The sequence below is a fragment of the Helianthus annuus genome, chromosome 8 (assembly GCF_002127325.2).
Source record: "Helianthus annuus cultivar XRQ/B chromosome 8, HanXRQr2.0-SUNRISE, whole genome shotgun sequence".
Lineage (NCBI taxonomy): Eukaryota > Viridiplantae > Streptophyta > Magnoliopsida > Asterales > Asteraceae > Helianthus > Helianthus annuus.
The window spans coordinates 150344392-150361043 of record NC_035440.2 but is presented as its reverse complement, the minus strand read 5'-3'; the positions used below and the strand labels follow the sequence as shown (position 1 = coordinate 150361043).

The following is a 16652-nucleotide window of genomic DNA, read 5'->3' as shown; positions in this document are numbered from 1 at the left end:
CTTGGTTTCTTACAACTCTAGAACTTGCCATGACGATACATTCCCGGCCCTTACCAACTTAAACCCAAGTAAGTAAATGATGGAGGCATTAGGACTAACCCCTTTTCTTTTCAACACCATTATTTTTCATTTTTTTACAACCTACCCAAAATCCCCCTAGTTAACCCCTTTGAGTTTAAACCTTTTCATTTCTAAACCCACAAAACAAACACCCTTTACCCACCAAAAACCCTTTTTTATTTTAAACCCTTTATTTTAGTAAAAAACTCGGTCTTCATGTGACATTCCTTAAAAAAAATGAAGTCTAGCAATAAATAAACAAGTTCCTCAAAGAAACTTGGTTTGAAAATGTTCTGTTTGAACAAAAGTCACAAAAACAAAAAGTTTTACGACAACCGACGCTTTTTACGCTTTTAGCCCTTTTCTACTAACCACTAACCCAAAACCACCTACCTTTAACCCAAGTCTAACCCTTCACCAAGTCCTCTTGATATTTACAAATGTTTATAGTTAAAAAGGAGGAGGATTGATTGCTTGGCAAGCATATGGTAGAAGAAAGTTCCATGCCGGTCTCGATTGTTTCACAAAAATACATCTTCGGCCGAGTGTTGAGTGATCTCCCGTGAGGTATGTGAACTTGTATATAAATGGAATTTTAAAGAGGCATGTAATGCCCAAATAAGTAATTTCTCTTATGAAACGTTCTAAATAATCAAAACGAATAGGATTTTAAATAGCATAAAAATAAAGCCTAATAAAGATCTTGGAATCCCGACACTCAAGACAAGCCCAAAACTTCTCTTCTACCCATTCCATTTGGGTGTGTAAGCCACATTATAAAGAGTTTTGCTTGAGGACAAGCAAAGATTCAAGTGTGGGGGTATTTGATGTGTGTAAAATGCGACATATAAATTACATCAAATGAGGCATAAAACTAACCCTTTTTAGTACTAGTGTTGGAAAAGGTGTGCTTTTGTCTTCCTTTTGTATTTCAGGATTAAATGGGCATAAATGAGCAAAAGAAGCAAAAATGCAGCCAAATCTAACATAAATACAAGAAAAGGAATAAACGTGGCATGCCCGACCCCTCGACAGCATCTTCCCAAGCAAAAACAAGATACCAGAAGACTGAACACGGCCCCGTGCCCAGCGGACACGGGGGCGTGGTCAAGTGTCTGCAGAAAAGACAAAGTTGTAGAAGCTTCTATTTCCCGACACGGGGGTGTGCCTAACTCAACACGGCCGTGGTCAACGCTAAGATTCGCAGAATCCAAGCAAATCTTGATAGTACGGATACGCTTCTTGTGACAACCCTCACCAAACCAGGTATCCGTACGACTTAGTTAATATCTAATTACTGCTTAATTACTGTGCTTGCTTGAAATTGTGGATAAACTGCTACATGAATACTGATACATATACTTACTTGCATCACACCTTATTTGCTATCACTCTATTATTTACATACAGAACTCTAGTGACAACCTTGATGCACAAAAGCACAGTTGCACAATGAACGGATAACCCATTAAATATGCTGATATAGCCAGCACCAGGCAGGCACTGCCTCTAAGGCCTGTATGAGCCAGGAATAGATCACTACACTAGTATAGAGTGTAGGGATATGAGGGTTGTAGAACTGCGTCACTGGGTATAAGTTATAGTGACCGGATGTGTCTAAAACGTACTTTAAATACAAAATTCAGCACTTTAAATAAAAATTCAGCATTTAGCCAACTAATAAAGTGCCAAAACATGAGAAAAAACATTACTAGACACTTTCCAAAGTGTCGGGAATAAATCGTGTCACTAAAAATAGTATTTAAGACACTTTAAAGCTTTGTTAAGTACTTTAACGGATCACTATCCAACCAAACAACCGGACTTTACCCGGAACATAAAAATATTGTCATTGACATTGTTTTCTTTTTCTGAGCCAGTTAGGGTTCCCGAATACCCTAACACCTGTTATAAATTACTACACACATAATAATCTAAATTAAAGTTCCTAATTAACTAACTATCACTTAACTTTAGTTGAAATTGAACAAATTTCCCCACCCCATTACAACCGTTCGGTTCCCCTAGGGAACCACCACCACAAGCTTTTAATTATTAAATTAGCCATTGCTAAATATCTTGACTACACATTACTCATTGGATAATTAGAGGACATGGATTATAAATAACACTTCAAGACCATCCATTTCATTCTCACCACACTTAACAAAATTCACCTCTCTCCCTCTTCCTTACTACTCACGGGACGAGTTAAAGCAAGAAATCTTACTCAAGAAAGTGTTTATGGACGTTGAGCTCGAGAGGACTTTAACCGCGGTAAACTACGGCCGAACCCCCTAACAACACCCCACCATTTCAAAATTTGATCTTGCAAGTTCAAGTGCATTCAAGTGTGAAAGGGTTCATACGAAGAGGCTCGGTGCATACGGAATCGCAAGGACCTCACCACAACGCTATTAACCGCCTATTTTTCGACTAGTTTCTTCCCTAGCCTCGAGCTAGTAGTAAGTGACTCTAAACACCCTATTGTTCTATTCTAAAGTGGTTAATAAAAGATTTAACGGGCAAAAATCATAAACACTAGAGATCAAGTTTAAAGTCTACAAAAAAAAAAAAAAAACAAAGTGGTTAATAAGTAAATAATAGTGTAAAACTTATAAATCTAGTTTTAATATGATTATTTATTATTGTTGATTGCTAGTATGGGAATGGATCGTCATCAAACCACGCTAGATTATGTTCACGAAACATGAACTAGCCTTATGTTAAGTCGTAAAGTTATTAGATGACGAACCCTTTCGAACATAAACATGAACTTGTGTAAAAACAATTTTTTCTTATGAAATAGTGTTCTAAACTAGTGGATCTAAAGATCTACAAGTGGTATTTTCGAAGAACCAAATGTCAAATGAAATCATATTTTTAAAGCCGGATCTTTCCTAAACAAAGGTGATTTTTATGAACACACAAGTGTGTAGACACTTGTGTAACACAAAGTTTTGACAAAGAATTATTTTTGTAATTTTTGACAAGAAGTTGTGGAAATGTATTTTCTTTAAAAACGAGATTCTCAAGAAACCGAGTGGATTTATAAAAAGATCTACTAAAACATGGGGAAAGTTACTACATATTTTACGCAAACCACAAGTTCATGTATTTTGGCGATTTATATCTATTTTGACTAGTATGATGTTGGAATATTGTTTGTTGTTGATTGAGAAAATTGTTGTTTGAATTTATAAAAGAAAATGATACGCTAGAAAGCGTGGCCACCTCAAGTTACAGGGGAAACTCTGGCGAAATTTTTCCAAAAATCTAACACTTGGAGATATTTTTATCACAAGTGTTATGAATATAATTTTTAACTTATTTTTCCAAATAAACTTCACCACGATTTTTATTACGAAACTTCCAAGTGTCGGAGGTGGAATTTTCACAAAATAAAACTTACTAAAATATATATATTTAGAATATATATTTTCCATAACAACACTTGTGTGAATTTTATGATTATTTTGTGAACTACGTAAATATTATTTTTAGAGTAAAAATAATATTACTGAGTATTCACGGCTCCAAAATAATACGAACGCCTTCGCAATAAATAATTAAGTTACACCGGTATCATTAATACCACCCGAACTTTACAACGTAACTTACGTATTTTCGGAAAATACTATTGAACGCGTATTTTGATAAAGGTATTATTTTGGAAAATTATATGGAATAAAATATAATATTTTTGGGAAAAATATTTATATTTTGGAGTTAGAATTAAAATATATTGTAAGTGAGACTTAATAATATATTTCGAAGTTATACGAACGCACATGTATTAAAACCCCCATCCTTGGGAAGGAATATATTTACCAAATAATTACGAAGTGTAACTACGAAATAGTTGCCTAACTATTTCTCAAAAACTTAAACCTTAAGCTAAGGCACGACCATTCGTCTAATAAGAGTTAGTACGTGTAGGTCGTCGCATAACAGGTTGACCCGGAGATTTCTTGTTAGAGACGCACTTCTGTGAGTTCATGTCCCCCTTTTATCTTAACTGTTTTCAGTTTTTAAACTGCGGGGGTGAAATACATGTTACTATGATTACAAGTACTTTTTACATGGTATGGTTAGCGTAAGGAGGGTTACTACTTAGATCATGTGAGTGGGTAGGCGCAACTTGAGGCCATTAATCCTCATTGTAGGACCGAGGGACAGTAGCGGTAGATCTATCTGGGTGTAGCGAGCCCAGCCCCAGGCCCAGCATAACGGACCTCGGGGTGACTTTGTACCCAACGCAAAATCCGCTAGGTTTGAGTCTTCCTACTGCACATCACACATATCAATGGCCTTGCAAACCATTGGTGATCTCTTTTTCCTTATTTGCTACATACCAGGATTTTTATAGTTACAAAGGTTTTACATACTCACTTACACATGAACTCGCTCAACAATTTTTATTGATTTTTCCAACTTACATGTATTTCAGGGAACTAAGGATTCTGGCACGGTATGCTACGTTTTCATGCTGCGTAGAGTTATGGGATCATCCAAGTTTAGGGGTTGTGGCTCTTACCTGGACGAGTCACAGTTCTTAAACTACGTCTATCTTAAGTTTGTGGTTGTGTCTTTCAAACAATGTTTTTATGTCAATAGATTGTAATTTCCGTTGCATGTGTCAACGCATTAAGACAATGTTGTGTTACTTTTATTTTAAAACTTAATTAAATGGATGATCTGCATGGTTTTATTTTCATATAGCTTTGTTATGACTAAGCTATGGTATTAAGAAGTCACACCAAATAAATCCACGCTTCCGCAAAGTCAGGGTGTGACACTTCTGCACACGGGCCGTGCCCAGCGGACACGGGGGCGTGTGGAGCTAATACAGACAAACTGCAATTAATGAAGAAAGAGAAAGTGGATGGACACGGGGCCATGCCCAATGGACACGGGGCCGTGTCAGGGCTTCTGTGCAGGTTATAAATAGAGGTGCTTGGTTCAATTCAAAGGCATCCCTTGGCAAACCACCTCTCTCCCACTTCACCCACACTCCACCACCACTACAACCCACATCCACCACCATCATCCATCTTAGAGTGTGTGTAGTAGTCTCGGGATCCAAGATTGATAGTAAGAATTCTTAACAATCAAAGGCCATGTTTGCTTAAGTCTCTTACATCACTTGGTGAAGACAAGCATTTAGTGTAATACTTATGATTTTAATCTTTTCGCACTTTTTATTTGGTTTTGTATTAATGACTTTAATAACTAGTTTCTTATGTTGAAGGTGAAACATCCTTATCATTTGTCTGTGGTGTCTTGGCGTTATTTTACTGTCTATATAAAATAAAAGATTTACACCATTCATATCTCTACGGTCTATATAGAGATATGTTGGCTACCTGGTCGGGGGTTAAGGGAATGGTTTGGTAAGGTTCTTGCCTTGTTCAGTGTATAGATACTGCAAGGACCTGGGTCAAGCTTACTAGGACCTCCTTCAATACCCCTTGGTATTGGATGACGGGGGTGTGAATAGCTTGATCCCCTCATATGTAAACTACTATTAATACATTAACCCGGCTACTTGGGATTGTATCATTGCTGACTCAAACCACTTAGCCGAGGGTAACGTCACCTTCAAAAGAGGGGCCTACCACATTACGCATTAATAACTTAATTAATTATCTTTCAATATTCCGACCCTTTAGGTATGTATCCTTGCTGACTCAAACTACTGGGTTGAGGGTAACGTCACCTTCAAAAGAGGGGCCTACTAAAGGCGAGTCGGATCCAAGTGATTCATCTTGTCTATCTGTTTTATTTTATTTTTATTTTCAGCGTTTTTAGTTTTTATTTTCATGTTAAAACCTTTTTTTAAATTTTTGATTTGATTAGACGTTGAGGATAAACCGGTATTAAAAGTTCTTGTGTCCTTGGACGACCTCGGTATCTTACCAACGATATACTACGCTCACGATGGGTGCACTTGCCCATATGTGTGTTCAGTGTTAGTAGAATATCGTGTTTTATAAATTTAAAACTTGACTAAAGTGTTAAAAAGGGCTAAAAATATACATAAAAAATATTCACACTGACACACATCAGTAGCTAATTGGGGAACTAATTTGTCGTCTACCTATAGTTATCAACAAAAAAAAATGAACATGTACAAACCCTAACGAAAACTAAATCTCGCAATGTATTCGATTACAGAAACGAAATCGCAAACGAAAGGGCTCCTTACCGGTGATTAAGCACTTGTAGGAAACAGAGATTTATAGTGTTGATCGCCGGAGAATCTGAGGGAATCAACGTCTGGATTTGGATTAGGGTTTGTGAAAAAGTGAAGTTACAAAACCCAAAATCTGACCCATTTTCTTTCGGATCCCGCGTCCAACAAAGTTGTGTGTATTTAGAATGCTTCCCTCCCAAAATCCCTTTGTACCTCCACCATAACATGCCACATCACCCTCTAGCTCGATCATAACATGCCACATGCCTCAAATCCATCTATAATCTATAATTATAATAAAGCAAAACAAGCTTAGGCTACTTGGCATTCATTTAAATCACTAATTGACACTTGGCATCTTCTCACGCAATATCAATTCGATTTAGGCGCTCAAATTTTTTCCACTTTTACACCTGCTTCTTTCCCTTTTTCTTTCATTAGCCACATTCACAAACCCTAATTCTATCCCCTTTTCTTTCATCCGTCAATTTTCTATAACAAGTTGGCATCTATTCTTCCCAGCAGTTCAGGTAAAGCTTCTACATGCAATTCACTATTGAACCCTAAATTGATGTTTCTCATGTCCACTTAAACCAGTGTTCCTCTTCATCGGGTGAAAAGCATAAAGATTCAGGTAATATATTCTGATCGAACCCTAAAATCAGTCATGGCCCTTTCCCAATTCATGATTGAACCCTAAATTGATGCTACATTGCCACAACAGATAACACCTTTGTGAATTAACACGGTTTCATTACCTGTTGAGATTCGTTGATAATCTATATGTGATTCTGTTCGTCACGATGTGCGTAAGGATGAATTTGTAAGCAATTTGAAATATTAATTCGTTAATAATTTGTTTGTGTTAATTTGTGCTTGAAGGAATTTGAAACCAATTTACTCAATACTAATTCGTTGAACTAAATATAATTCGACTATTGGAGGAATAATCTTGAAAGGTAGGTTAATGAATCTTATTGAATTCGGTGTCAAGGTGTTTTTCTTTTGGTTATTATTCTTGAAGTTTATACGGCTGATTATGGGTTACGGTTTTCGGCTGGAATTGCATCTGCTAGATTTTTTATTGATAATTTTAAAATGTGTCCTCCATTGATCGTCGCCTCCACTTACAGGTTTTTGTTATGTTTCTTCAACCCTAAAAATTTTTTGTGTGTTTAGCATGAATTGAATTTGACCTTTCGTTGTACGTCATCGTCAGTTCAACGATTTAGAAATTATAACCTCCCAAACCCTACCCCTATCTTCTTCTGTGTTTTTCTAATCTTCTACAAACGGACTTATGAAGGAAATGATACAGGTAGGACTAATTAACCACTTGGATGTAAAAAGGAAAGGGTATAAAAAGAAACCCTCAACAAATGATTCTGGCTTGCCAAATAAGGTAACTAGAACACTATAGTCTTGAATTCTTGGTTATTATTAAAGAATCTGATAAAATTTTTAATCATTTTTCAATGTATGTGGTGTTGATTATTGCTTTTGCTCTGACCCTCTATGGATGCAAAGAAGATTCAATGCAAGAAGCTGGTTAAAGTCATAAAGTGATTTACTAAATTAATTTGGCCTTGTGTTATATAGTATTTGTCGTGTGTGTGGTGTATTTCAAACAACGTTGACTGTAATTGTGCAAGCTTTAAAGAGGAGCTTGGATCTGCAAAATGAAGAGCAGAATTATTGAGGGAATTCTTACTCATAATGGTTAATCCGGATCACTAGTCAGTGTTCTATTATCACATTTTGGATTTTTTAACACTATTTGTTGTCATTGGATATAAGAATGTATGGAAAACACTAGAGTGGCTAACTTAGGGCTAAGCTAAACCGAAGTCTATTGGAGAAATGGAAACAAATTATGTTGTTATATGGTCACGAGATTTGGTACTTTTCATATTATGACTTTGCATATGTATCGATAAATTAAAAGTTGAGTGAAGCGAATACTTTATTGGGTGAGATATAACTCAATAGTAGCATAGGTATTGGGATAGGGATTATATTGTTTATTAAATAAGTTATTATTTATATGTAATTTCAATCATATTGTATCTCAAAAGATCATTTTATAATTTCTAATCTTCATTCGATATTTTTGTGTGGTTTGTATGGATGACATCTCTAATGAAAGCCTTTATATAAATTTGCTTTTGTTAAATATAAATTATGATTTAAAGCTTAAAAAGATGTATGCATTGTCGAATGAAAAAGTCAATGGCCGATGAAATGCAAATTAGCTAACCGGAAGATCAACAAGAATAGTATTCTTGTGATAGTGTAGTGTTGTTGAATAATACTAGCAAATTGATGAATATTAAAAACAACAAAAAAATTGTAGTACAAGTGAGTTAAGTTAGAAAGTCAATGCAATGATGAAAGTCAAAGTTTTAGTAAAGATTGATTAAAAGTGTTGATTGGAAGGTTAACAAGGTAACTGATGTTGTTAAAGAAAACTAGAAAAGTGGATAATTCATTGGAAAAAGATAAAAAAAAAAGTCAACATTTGTGTAAGGGTCAGTTTGATGATCAGCTGTCTAATTGGAAAAAAAAGTTTATATGTTATTAGTGCATCACGGTATTATATATAATAAAAGAAGTTTCATCATTGTATGGGAAGGCAATGATATCACTGCTTACAGGAGCATTGGGATGGGTCAAAATGATGGTGCTAATGCAAGTATGTGTAATGGTCGGAACAATTTACGGTCAATAATGGATATTACTGTGAAGTTGTGGTTTGTTTTGCAATTTGTAGAATGGCAACTCATATTGGAAAAAGAGTCAATAATAGCCAACATCACATTGATACTTTAAGTCTATTTAGTTTTCATTGTTGGCGAGGTCGTTGATTAGGGATGAGCATTTCAAATCATCCCTTTTTATTAAAAGGAAAGTGTTAAGATTGTTGTTGAACAAGAAACCAAATAATCTACTTATTGATTAATTGCTCAATTGGTTGGAATCTTAGTTGTAGCAGTATTTGTTGATTATAATAACTTTTAAGCCTGACTTCATCATTTAACTTTTTATTACATGTAATAATATTTGGTCCTATTATTAAAGATTGAGGTAACAATTTACTGTAATGCTTTTGCTTTGTTACATACAGATGACATTAGGAATAAGGGAGAAGGTAGTTGCGGAAAACGATCTTATGCTACGTTTAATTCAAATATGACAATTTTGCTTCCTTTACTACTGATGGACAATAGATCTCAGTTCAAATCCTTATCAGCTAAGCATTTGGCTAAACGCACTGTGCAAGGTAGGTTTTGACTTTTTTATATTGTCAAGATGTCTTATCTGTAGTCATGATCCTATATGATGTTGAGAAAACCGGTTATTGCATTCGATGGTTAATTCGATTCGTCGAGTTGATATTTCTCCTGAAGATGTTGTAGGGCTTATTGGTCTAAAACATTTTTCGAAGGCAAGACGAGCTATTGTCAAGTAAGTTTTTTTATTTGTGACTTTGTGTAATTTTTTTTAAAGTTCTTGAATTGATTATCTGATAATAGATTCTTCATCTGAAATTTACCAGGTCATTTGACTTTAACTCAATTTTTGAATGTTGGTAACCTTATATTAAAGATTTTGAAATTGGGCCAAAGTTGATTATTGCTTATGCAATTAGCCCGGTAATTTCCTAAGTAATCAGAATGTTCACTGTCTGTGTTTGAGCCTGTGTCATTTACTTTCCATTTGTTTACAGCCAACAAAGAGTGTTTGCTATTCAAGTGTTCGAGCTCCACAGATTGATAAAGGTAAGTCAAGTCAACTGCCTATTTGGTCCTATATAGTTTTAACTAATACCTCTGCATTTACACTCTTTTTTCTCATATGTTTGTTCCTTAAGTCAAAATTGTGGCAAGCTTGGAATAAAGTACGATTTTGCTTAGAGGTGGGCGGGTCAGCTGGTTGGGTAACTGGTCAAAAGGAGAACTTTTGGTACAGTTGAGTTGACCCGAAACACATTTTGTGCTTTTTGTAAGCAATTATTGTGTCAAATTTAATTACGCATAACTACTTTATACTTTAATATTTTCAAAATTGGGTCTATATCAACCATTTCATGTTTATGATTAACTATATTCATAAGTAGTAAAAAATAATCATGATATGGTTGTTAACCATAGCCTGTGTTTAGAAATATTCTTTTGGGGCAATTTCATATTTCCCCCTCAAAACTTGCAAAATTATATATTTACACATCTAAAAAAACTAATATCAAATTTACTCATAAAAAACACTTGAAATTTCATATTTTCCTATTTTCATCAAGTAAAATATGTAACATGACCATTATACCCTTCTCAATCTTCTTAAACTACAAACTCTCTAAATATTAAACCAAGTATTAAAGGGAGGGTATAAAGTTAACAAAAAACCATTAACTAAACTGTTCGTTACGGTTTCAAGTTACTGAAACCAACCAAGTGAAAGTTAAAAAAGAAAACCGACTGCTTCAAGATCATTTTCAAGAAAGGGGATGATCTTTGACACTATCAGTTGGTATATAGTTTGATCGTTTTTTATTTCAGTTTTCTTTTATATGGTCCTGAACTGAAAGACATATATGTTGAGTCATTTGTGTAGGTTGGTAAAGTGGTATCACTAATTGATCGTTTGCTTAAAGTTTGTTGGAAGGCAAGACGAGCTATTGTCAAGTAAGTTTTTTTATTTGTGACTTCGTGTAATTTTTTTGAAGTTCTTGAACTGATTATCCGATAATAGATTCTTTATCTGAAATTTAGTGGGTTATTTGACTTTAACTCAATTTTTAAATGTTGGTTACCTTATATTAAAAATTTTGAAATTGGACCAAAGTTGATTACTGCTTATGCAATTAGCTTTCCTAAGTAATCAGACTGTTCACTATCTTTATTAGAGCCTGTGTCATTTACTTTCCATTTGTTTACAGCCAACAAAGAGTGTTTGCCATTCAAGTGTTCGAGCTCCACAGATTGATAAAGGTAAGTCAATTCAACTGCCTATTTGGTCCTATATGGTTTTAACTAATACCTCAAGGGTTATTTTCTTTCACATATACTAACACGTTGTCATTGGTCAACAGAAACCGAAGCAATTGTATCAAAGAAAGCTACGTCATCCTATATTGTTTTTAATAGTATGACATCAATATGGGCATGGGTGAAAATCTTAGAAAAGTTGTGATCACAAGTTAACACTTTTGATGTTCTCTTTTTCATGTCTTTTTATCTAACATTACTTCAAGAAAGCCACCTATTTGGACGTTAATCATATGTTTTTTAATGGCTAACATAATTTTATTCAAATTAGCAAGAAGCTACACATATATAACGTATCGACCCGTTTACTCATGATGAACTTATCGAAATTGACACATTTAAAATACGAGATTAGCAAATGTGGTGTATAAAGAAATCTTTAACGACTTGTGATGTTTTGTAGTTTTTTCTTTACTCTTCATTTTGATTTAATATCAACATAAGTATTGGGACGTGTCTTTCATTCCAAAGTATATGTCAACACTGTTTGGTAATATAATTTATTAGTTCAACTGTAAATAACTTTTTTAGTTAGTTAATTGCCGCCACATTTGTGAACTCTTGTGCCATTCAGTAGCGCCTTTCATTTAGGATGGGTGGTGTGGAATAAAGCCCCTAGAGGCTTTAGCACGCCACGTCAACGCAAATAGCACAAGGGGCCCATTGTGAGATAAAACTCATATTATAATTAATCAATCAATTATTTTAATTCCATTTTGTTTTATAAGATTATAAACATAATAAATTTATAACACTATTAAATAATAAAATGTTTTTTTTTTGTTAAGCCACCCGAAACTCGCGGGATCTTATCTTCCTATACTAATAAACAAATTTTTTTTTTTGACACGTGTCACTTTCTCATGCTTTCTCACCTTATTTTCCTATTTATTTATGTTAAATAACAACTCAAATTTTACAAATTAGATGACGAAACCCTAAAAATAGCAAAAGAGGTGAAACGAAAATCATAATAAAGCAGATCGAAATACATAGAGAATGATCATAATGAAAGAATTTACCACTGATTACTGATTTATCGCCATCACCGATTTGAATGAGAGATAAATTGTTTTTTTTGTGCATGAAGTTGGTTGCTGAAGTTTGGATGAATTTTGCAGACGAGGGTGGTTCGAGATGGTGAACGACGGTGGTGATTTGGTACACAGATTTGCCGCCGTCATGGCTGGAACATCACTGGTAAAAGCAGCTGAACACCCCCTTCTCTTAAAAAAAAACCCTCTGGATTCTAGAAAGTGAGTGCGTCAAAGATGGGCGGTGTCTTATAGGCATTACACCGCCCCTCCAGATGAAACGACGCGTGTCTCATTGGTGATGAGGCTGAGACTCAGACCGCCCAAAAAGGCCTAATCAACTTGAACCACCTCTTCAGAACACTATTCATTTCACTATAGATATTAATAGATATTAATAGATATTAATAGATATTAATAATAATTTTAAACTAAAAATTAGATAAGAATAAATATTTGTTTTTCTATAAATAATTTTAAACAAATATTTAGATAAGGATACACCTTTTTTATAGAAGATTTTCATTTACTATATAAAAGATAAAATAATAATAATAATAATAATAATAATAATAATAATAATAATAATAATAACAACAACAACAACGATAATATACTAAAAAACTTTTTACGGCTTAAAAATTTATATAAGGATACACCTTTTTAATATAAGATTTTCATTTACTATATAAAAGATAAAATAATAATAATAATAATAATAATAATAATAATAATAATAATAATTAAACAATACTAAACAACTTTTTGCGGCTTATCATTAACAATATATTTAAATAAATAAAATTAAATAATAATAATAAATATAAAAGATAAAGATTATATATTAACAATATTAGTTTGATATAACAATAATAATAATCTAATATATCATTATTAATAATATTATTATTAAATTAAATAAGAGAGCGCCACATGACATTATTTGAAATCCTTTATTAGAATTAGATTATATTAGATTACATTCACTACTACAAAAATAGATATTTGCTACGTCCAAATCCATAGCAACTTCGTAGCAAATACCCATTTTGCTACGGGTTTGCTACGGATTTGGTTCGTAGCTACAAGTCCCGTCGCTAATTTATTTGCTATGGATTTTGCTACGAATTCGTATTTTTGCGACGATTTTAGCTACCAAAAAATTTGTCGCTATTTTTGCTATAGATTTTGCTACGAAAATGTTTGCTAGGGATTTTGCTACAAAATGTTTGCTACGGATTTTTACCTACGGTTTTTTTGCTACAAAAATATTTGTTATGGATTTTTACCTACAGATTTTTGCTATGGAAATGTTTGCTATGGATTTTTACCTACAAATTTCTGCTATGGAAATGTTTGCTATGGATTTTTAGCTATCATTTTTGCTACAAATATGTAACTGTCATTTTTGCGAGGTATTTATAAATATGATCCTTGCTACTGATTTTGCTATAAATTTTGGATACGGATTTTGCTATGAAAGATAGATGAGGATTTTGTAATAGATTATTTTTCATAATTTAAGAAAAAAACTTTTTTGTTTCCCTCATTTTTAATTAACAACTGTTTTAAATTCACGTAACCATATTCAAATTCAAACACAGATTCAAAATTAATGATAAACAAGGTAATCAATTAGATATGAATGTATGTATATATGCGAGTAGAGTGAAACTCCAAGGTTAAGATTACAACTAGTAAAATAAATTATTTAACCAACAAACAAAATAAAGTTACTTCAAAAGAAATGTAGAGTGAATGTGGCTTTCATCAGATCTATCTTGTGTTGATTGCAGCATATAGTACATGGTCTCCCCACACCCTTCAAGTATAATTTAGAATGTTTGCCTATCTAGTTTTCCATTCCCTTTGCACTCAATCTTCAATGCTTTTGCTTGTTTCTTCGAACATCAGTATCATACTTAGTATATTTAACAACCTGACATTTAAAAGGTAGACTTTAGCCAAAACAACATATAAATACTAATAGTGTTCAATAAAGTTAGCACATAATCTCACCTTATCAGATACCTTCAGTGCTCTCTTATAAATTCAGAATGAGAAATCCCCTTTCAAAAGTCAACAAATGATGGCAAATCGGAATGCACGTTCCAAACAAGGAGGACATGACATCGAATCAATCATTAAAATTTTGAAGATGACCACAAGCAGGAGACGAGGGGGCTATAAGATTCTAAATTGCTTGAGAGAATAGAGGGGCGTTCCTTACAAGGTGGAAGAAATAAGTAAATGAAGGAATTGGGGGGAGTATGTTGCAGCCTGTAAGTAGGCAAAACTCCAAGAATACTAGATTGAAGAAGAGATCCAACTGGGGCAATTTTCTGTATATCCCAAATGCAAAAACAGTACGAGTATTTAAACATGCTTGGGACTACATGTCCACCATGCCATGATCACATGTACACCATGTCATATCCCTTATTTTTAGCCATGACCTACCACTACTTTCTACCTAACTAACATGTGCTTAAATGAACTTTTCAACAATGCAGAACTAATTAATAACAAATGCAAATAAAAGGAACGTATGCAGCATTTAAACTTGTTGGGCTAGTCCAGGAACTTGGCTGGCTTCTTGATAATTCTTTTGGGCCTCGCTTTTGGGCCTGCAACACCTTGACCCGTATCATATGCCTTCCCCTTCAGAACCAGCTCGTCCTCGAGCTCGACTTGAAAATCTGGAAATCGAACAGTAAATTCGTCATATTCTTCCCACGTAGCTTCAGCAATGTCACGATCTTCCCACGCAACCAAAATTTCTAGCTTTCCTAACTTGTGTCGGCTGCTCAATACTTTACTTGGTTGTAACAACAATTCATCACTTCCGGTGAAAGCTGGTAACGGACTCGGAACCGGGTTGCCTTTAGCTTCTCTTAACAATGATACGTGAAAGACCGGATGCACCGTTGCGCCTGGTGGTAATTGAAGCTTGTACGCCACTGCACCAATTCTTTCAATTACTTTAAAAGGGCCATAAAACCTCTTAGAAAGCTTCCTGTAACTCCTATTTTCTACCGACTTTTGACGGTAGTCCTGAAGCTTCAAAAAAACCATATCTCCAATCTGAAATTCTTTATCCATCCTATGCTCGTTTGCTAAAGACGACATACGCTGTTGAGCTCTTTTTAAATTTTGCTTCAGCACCACACGAAGGCGTTGCATCTCCTTAAGAGTGAAATCAATGGATGGATTGTCGGACATTTCTGGCTTGTATCGAATTGCCTCCGGAATTGGCTGACCATAAAGTGCCTGAAAGGGGCTCATATTAATGGACGAATGGTGCGAGGTGTTATACCAATATTCCGCCAAGTACAAGTATTTGCTCCAAGCTCTCGGTTCATCACCTGCAAAAGAACGTAAAAAATTTTGCAAACAACGGTTTACGACTTCGGTTTGGCCGTCCGTTTGGGGGTGGTACGCGGTTGAAAATTTGAGCTTGGTTCCCACTTGTTTAAAAAGCTCTTTCCAGAATTTGCTAAGGAAAATTGGATCTCGGTCCGTAACAATACTTTTCGGGAACCCATGTAATCGATAAACATTTTGGAGGAAAAGAGTGGCTAGCATAACGGCTCCATAATGAGGCGGAAGTGGAATGAAATGGGCAAATTTGGAGAAACGGTCCACTATAACCCAAATGGCGGATTTCCCGTTTGAAAGAGGAAGGTTAGTGATGAAGTCCATTGAAACGTCTTGCCAAACGTTGGACGGAATCGGTAACGGCTGAAGAAGACCATAGGGTTTATGAGTTGGGTATTTGACTTGTTGGCAAACTTGACACTGACGTATAAAGTTAACTACATCAGCTTTCAATTTAGGCCAAGAAAATGCAGCGGCTAAGCGTTTTATTGTGACCCGAATCCCCGAATGGCCACCCGCTTGGGATGCATGAAATTCATTTAGCAGCAGTAGCCTTAATTGTTGTTGGCATGGAATAAAAATTTTGGATTGGTAATACAATACCCCATCTTTCATCATAAATTGAGAACCTGTTGACTTTGCCATGCACTTATGGATTAAAACTCTTCCATCAGGTGATGCATAGAAATTTTTTAAATCATGTACCCATTTAGGATTAGTAAATGAAATAGCCATCACCTGGGGTGTATTGATTCGACTGAGGGCATCGGCTACCCGATTTTCCTTTCCCGGCTTGTAATGAATCTCGAAGTCATACCCGATTAATTTGGTGGCCCATTTGTATTGTTCGGGTGTTTGAACAACTTGGGATAGCAAGTGTTTGAGGCTCCTTTGGTCCGTGAATATATTGAACTTTCTTCCCAGTAGGTATTGCCTCCA

The 16652-nt window shown here is 34.7% G+C and overlaps 1 protein-coding gene across 20 annotated transcripts; it reads left to right on the top strand.

Annotated features, from left to right (window-relative positions):
- The first annotated feature begins 6598 nt into the window (after positions 1-6598).
- On the top strand, positions 6599-11530 carry LOC110873795. 20 transcript variants are annotated; one of them, XM_022122802.2, is made up of 11 exons: positions 6599-6786; positions 6854-6890; positions 6981-7079; positions 7575-7658; positions 7784-7975; positions 9381-9536; positions 9664-9721; positions 9984-10035; positions 10868-10938; positions 11193-11244; positions 11346-11530. In XM_022122802.2, exons 5-11 carry the CDS (start codon positions 7936-7938, stop codon positions 11403-11405), a joined length of 489 nt encoding a protein of 162 aa, XP_021978494.1. In that variant the 5' UTR covers positions 6599-6786; positions 6854-6890; positions 6981-7079; positions 7575-7658; positions 7784-7935; the 3' UTR covers positions 11406-11530. The 20 variants fall into 20 exon arrangements, with proteins under 20 accessions (XP_021978494.1, XP_035832643.1, XP_021978491.1 ...); XM_035976750.1 differs by lacking the exon at positions 6981-7079 and having other exon boundaries at positions 7787-7975; XM_022122799.2 differs by lacking the exon at positions 6981-7079.
- The last annotated feature ends 5122 nt before the right edge of the window (positions 11531-16652 follow it).